General features: G+C 43.0%; 1 protein-coding gene across 8 annotated transcripts in view; it reads left to right on the top strand.

The window, feature by feature from the left end:
* The first annotated feature begins 599 nt into the window (after positions 1-599).
* The window catches only part of nbeal1 (neurobeachin-like 1), a 160,902-nt gene continuing 155,260 nt past the window's right edge, over positions 600-6,241 (top strand). For 2 of the 8 annotated variants that reach the window (XM_077617958.1, XM_077615899.1), the window contains exon 1: positions 613-1,570. In XM_077617958.1, the coding sequence (XP_077474084.1) occupies positions 1,520-1,570 (51 nt within the window). In that variant the 5' untranslated portion in view covers positions 613-1,519. Of the gene's footprint in view, positions 1,571-6,241 lie in introns of all 8 variants that reach the window. The other 6 variants (XM_077614301.1, XM_077615105.1, XR_013304942.1 and 3 more) reach the window with 6 other exon arrangements.

Raw genomic sequence — 6,241 nt, 5'->3', positions numbered from 1 at the left:
TTTAATGATTAAATACAAATACTAGTATTTGTATTTAATCATTAAACTAACAAATACTAGTATTTGCATTTAATCATTAAACTAACAAATACTAGTATTTGTATTTAATCATTAAACACTGTTTGAACGAACGTTCATTCGGCGACCTGTCCGTCTGTCAAACGTCCGTCGGCGAAACGTCTTTAGGCGAATCATCCGGTCATGACATCATCATTGCTCGCTATGGGCACACCAGTATCACACCTGCCACAAGCAGGTGCATGTCAATGTTCCCTCTATTTTTTCATGTAAAACATGCTGTAAAACACAAAAAAACATAAGAGTGGACAGAGCTACTGCCACTGGCTGCCGCTTAAACGGCGCCATCATGGGGAAAGGGGTAAAAAAAAAAGAAATACAAATAAAAATAAAAACAATTTGGATTTTGTTTACTGCGCGCCATATGATTGCTGCTGCGCAGAGAAGACGAGAGTAGTGCGCAATTGCGCACGCGCGCAGTTTAGAGGGAACATTGATATTGAGCACCATACAGTAATGATTTGTCATAAATGCATTATAACAACACGATAGTGTAGTTTTGCACAATTACAATTTTTAATACGACAGACAGCACTATAAACTATACGACGTTCCCAGTGTTTCCGGAGCAGTGACTGTGTATTAGAAGCAGTATTACCGGTTTGGTAACAAAGTAAGAGGTCACGTTAAACGCTAATAGAGGGTTGTAGTGCAAATACAAGTAAATTTTGTAAAATGTCCTTAAATGTCAAATAATAATAATACTAAAAATAATCTTTTTTTAGATCATAGTTTTTTAGGCGTTCTATAGAAGGCTACGCTATTGTTTTGAAATATACATAAAACAATCCCATTGAGCAGTAGGTTACGACGCATTGTCCCAAGTGTCTTTCCATTTTCTTCTGCAACACCCAAACAGGTTCTTTCATTCTTTAAAAACAAAAGCAGGTTCTTTCATTCTTTAAAAAACAAAAGCAACAAGATCATTGTAGCTGGACTGGTTCGGTGAGACGACCCGTTTCTGTCACATGAGTGGGAGGAGAAAGGAGAAATCAAGTCAGGTAACAGGTATTTTGACAGTTAGCTTGAGGTTAGTTTAATCGGGAAATGTCGTCGCCGAGTGCATTACTTTTTTCACGGTGACGAAAGGTGTTACACAGCGTTTGGAGGCCTTGCCAGGTCGGGTGTAGCTTCCTTGTTCTGTTATACACAACGAGGAGACGACTGTTCATGTGCGCTTGTTGACCGAGTACAGATTTGACTCTGCTGGAGTTATAGCAGGACAGACAGCTCAAAGTGCATCAGAAGTATGGAATTCTTTAGTTCCTTGTTTTAACATTAAATCCGTGGATTTTCCTGTTTTCGTGGGATGCAACGTCAGCATGGCACGATCATCATGTTGCTACACAACAACGGAGGTTGAAGTACTGCCTGCTTTATGAAGCGTCTATGAAAGTGACCTCTGTGGAACCTGCATCCCAAGGATCACTCACCCGGTGCCATGGCATCTACCGAGAGACTGTACGAAGTATGGATGCTTTACTGTACTAAGGTGAGATGCAATCCAATTGTTCTGTTCTTACAATGATCTGAATAATTTGCATGAGCGATATTTTCCTACAACATCGTTGAAACGGGTCAACACTTCCCTTTTCAGTTATAAATGCATGAGTGGAAAAAACAGGCAAAAAGGAATACTATAATCCCTTGAATGTCGTGCATAATGTAGACCAGACTTGGCCCCGATAATCAAAAAAACGCAAAATAGGATCAACGCTATTATTACTCCCATACTATGTTTTCACGCATATACAAAAATACAAGTAAACAAGCACAATTATCCTGAAGTGTATTTATCAAATGCTACAGTTATAAGCATATGAAAAGACTGTAATGTGTTACTTTGAAGGGAAAATCTTAAGAAAAATGATCGCACGTGGTATTTTTGAGATAATGTATGAATTCAAAGGATCTCTGCTGGATTGCACATTATTTGGGTCAATATCATAAGGAAGTTCCTATGCATTTCTTTGTAAATGCGAAATATCAAATTATTCAATTTGAAAAAAGAAGTCGAGGTTTTCGTAACTCGAGCGAACGTTTCCCATTGAAATGAATTGAAAACAAATTAATTCGTTCCAACCGTCTGAAAAAACACCAAAAACAGGATATTGGATTGGAAAAAATGTTTTATTTCTTCTAATTCGCCATCTATTAACAAAGTAACACATAACTAGTGGTTTAATAGTAATAAAATGTGTTTAATCTAACTAAAATTGGGCGGATTTCGCCGACGAGAGACAGAGACGCACAGAGGGGGCGGGAGGTTTCGTTTTTTTTCCACGACAACGCATTCGTAAACGGAACAAACAAATTTAAATTAACTTAGATTAATATATACAGACACACTCTAACATACGTTTAATGTAAGGATAACGCACGACCACTTGCCAACGAGAAGTAGTCTTGTAATATTAGCGATCGCTCCGCTGCTCATCAGTGGCTCGCAACTCCCCCTTTGTAATATCTCTGGTCGCAACCGCTTTGAACGGCGCCTATGAGAGAGAGTTGCGACCAGAAATATTACAAAGAGGGAATTGCGAGCCAGTGCCGCTGATGTTCTTATGAGCAGCGAACGAGAAGTAGTATAATACTCCTCGTATTAGATAATAATAATAACAGGAAATGCAACAGCTGAGCTTACCCACGTATTGATTGTGGGTAATGAAGTTTTATTCTGAGAAAGAGTGCCATTGCCTATCGGCGTTGTGTGCACGAGTATACTTCCCACCCCCTGCATGAGTCTGTGGAGTCCCTCCGAAGCTCCTTTAGCAATAGACTGCGGCACCCTCATTGCAGGAAGGAGCGCTTCCGCAGATCTTTCCTCCCATCAGCTGTCAGGCTCTTTAACAAAAAAATGGCTGAGTGTTGAGACCTACCGTATGCATGCATGTATATTTATGTGTATGTATGTATATATGTGCTAAGCAACACGCTTATTTATTTATATATTTATTCATGTATTTATTTATTAACTTACTTTTACCTATCTATTTATGTCTAAAATGCCTTTCCTATTCCTGCATCCTCACCCTCTTGCTACTGTGACAACAAAATTTCCCGAATACGGGATGAATAAAGTTATCCAATCCAATCCAATCCATTACCCAGAAAACCCTCTTTTTTCCCGCGCATGCGCGTTGTGCGTTTCCTGGTCGAAACTCGTCTGAATAATTAGTTCGGTGCTCGTAGATATTGTTATACACGAAAGAAATGCGGCAAAAAGACAGTGCACTACAATGATAAACAGCCTCTCATGTCATGGCCACCTAGCTTGGTCGCATCTCGAAATTTTAATTGTATTGCGAGCGAATTATTCGATCAAAATTTTCGTCGTGCCACGAGCATGTCGTATGACGAGCTGTTGTATCACGAGGTACTACTGTAGAGCCTTTCGGGAGAAGAAAGGTATACATTTTAAAAAAAAGTTTAGTGTAACGTTGATTAAACTTATTTTTGAGTGTGTCTGCATCGTGATCCAAGTTCATTTAAATGTGTTTATGTTATGTTACGAGCGCGGTGCCGTGCAAAAAGTCCCCCCCCCTCTCCCTTTCTCTCTGTCTGTCTGTCTCTCTCCCCTCCGCGAAATCTGTCTAATTTTAATAATATTAAACACATTTTAGTTCTGTTAAACCACCAGTTATTTGTTACTTTGTTAATAGATGGCAAATTAGAATAAGCAAAAATGTTTTTCCAATCCAATATCCTGTTTTTGGTGTTTTTTCAGAGGGTTGGAACGAATTAATTTGTTTTTAGTTCATTTCTATGGGAAACGCTCGTTTGAGTTACGAGAAAATCGACATACGAGCTCAGTCCCCGAATGCATTAAGCTCGTATCTCGAGGTACCACTGTATTCGGATGTGCTGACATGGTAAACGCTACGAACACATCTATCAAGGCTACTCGCGTCTGGCCAGTCAGAGCACGTTTAACTACGATAAGATGGCAACGCCCTGAGAGAGCAGTGACAGGCTTAAGTGAGTTTTTTCAGGTGTTTTGGAAGATACGGTTTATTTTTTTCTTACATTTCATTCATAGACATCAAAATAAATTTTATTTGCACTTTTTCTGTTCATATTTTCTCTATTTTGAAATAAATGACCATATCGGCCGCATTGTCTTGCGTTATGGCGTTTTGTCTTTTTCACCTTGCAGTCCCGTGGGAAAGACTGTATCAGCAGTGACCTTCAATGGTGGGGCATTCTTAACGCAGAGCAGGGGCGTGGCACACCGAAAGATGTCACCAACTTTCACTCTCACAGTGTGAGTTTCTAGAATGTTAATGACCTCCTGATCCAAACGGGACCGTATTGCCAGTCGCTCACTCCGAAATGGTAGCACATCCAGCTGCCATAAACGTTCTACATGTTGGTAGAGAGCATCTGACACTGGATTGAGAGTGGTGAAGTAGCATGACGAGGCCTGTGACATTGAACCATCTGCTCCTTGGAGGACCCAGCCGAGGGCTGTGTGAACGGCTGCAGGGTCACCTTTGGGGCCAAACCTGACGGGCTCCTTTGCGGTGATTAGGTGGGTGCAATCTGCCCCAATCAGTGGTAGTGGCTGTGCTTTATTGAATCCCTGAAATGGGATGCCCCTCAGATGGTGATATCGTTCATGTAGCGCTGCCACAGGATAGGTCTGCTCTGACAAAGCTAACTGGTTTGATGAGAATGCATCTTCAATTTAATATTGTTTCCTGGGCTGTGACAGAGAAGCTACATGGAAGTTGGCTGAAGAGCCGGTGAGACATGTAACTTCTTGGCGTATGGTCGGTCCGAAGGGCAAGTGATTCAGCCCTGCCTCTGAGTCCCAAGTGCCTCACAGCAGCTGGCAGTATAATAGTGCGTTCAGCTCCATCATCCAAGATTGCATAAGTTTGACTTACTCCCGTGGCCGATGATGATTGGAGCCACCTTGAGGTACACTGCCCCTTGTTGCCTGGGATTTGCAGACACAGCATGACCCTTTGGAGTGACTAGGTAGACGCTCGGACCTGGTTTGGCGATGACATGTAGTACCTTGGGGTGAATCTCTTGGCATTTACTGTGTGCTTTCTTCAAAGTGCAAGTTTCTGGCTTGTGGTTAGTCCGACCACAATTTTGACACCGTCTACCAGCCGTGACCCACCTTTCAATCTCCTCAAGCGTGCGCTGAGCGATGTTTGGACACTGTGAGATGTAGTGATTGGTGCTCTTACAGAAGAGACACATTCTCTTAAACTTCTGCTGCTTAGCTTCTGACTGGTTTTCCTCTGCAGGCTGGTTGTCATTGGGTTTTGGCTTATCAGAGCCTTGGTAGACTGAAATGGACCGATTGCGAGGTTTGAAAGGAGCAGCTGTTATATCTGTTTTGGACTGTGGAGCTCCTTCAGTTCGATGACGTTGTGCCATCTTGGCGGACAACCTTTGAGCTTCAGCTTTGAATTTAAGCCAATTAGCGAGGTCTCTTAGGTTGTATGGGTTCAAACTGTTTGTGTTTAGCCGATCTTTAGGCAGTAGGTGGTCCACAAACCCATCTCTGGAGTGTTTCGGGAGTTTACTAAGAAGGCGTTTGCGTCATGACGTCATCGTGTCCTGGCGTTGTCAACTTGCAGTTTCGTGCATTTCGTGTTTTTATGCGCATATGAGCCATACCCTCGATTCAGTCATCATTTTTTGTCCAATAAAAGCGGCTTATATGCGAGTAAATACTCCATAATTATTAGGAAAATTCCTTTCTTTCATCTATCCATTCATTCATCTTCCATACCGCCGACACTCGGAAGGGTTGTGGGGATTGCTGGAGCCTAACTCAGCTATCTTCGGGAGAAAGGCAGACTACACCCTAGAATGCTTGTCAGTCGTAGGGCACACAGAGAGACAAACGACCATCTGCACTCCCAATCATACCACCACCTCGAAACTTAGTCAGGCGGCCGTCCCGACCGTTCCGTGAAGAGACGTGGGAGTGGCCGGTCCGGCGGGCGTCCGCGCCAGTCCTTTAAGTGATGGCCGAGCGCCCTGCCCTGAGCACAGATCAGAATTTCAGAAAGATCGTCAGCCACTTTACCCTGGCTGTTCGGGGGCCGCCGACCCTCTCGTCCAGGGGGCCCGGAGAGTCTCCGTCGCCGATCCCCTCGTCCAGGAGGCCTGGGGAGTCACCGCCGCCGACCCCCACGTC

This window comes from Stigmatopora argus, chromosome 1 (assembly GCF_051989625.1).
Source record: "Stigmatopora argus isolate UIUO_Sarg chromosome 1, RoL_Sarg_1.0, whole genome shotgun sequence".
NCBI lineage: Eukaryota > Metazoa > Chordata > Actinopteri > Syngnathiformes > Syngnathidae > Stigmatopora > Stigmatopora argus.
The sequence above is the reverse complement of the archived record's forward strand: the minus strand, read 5'-3'. Positions and strand labels throughout refer to the sequence as shown.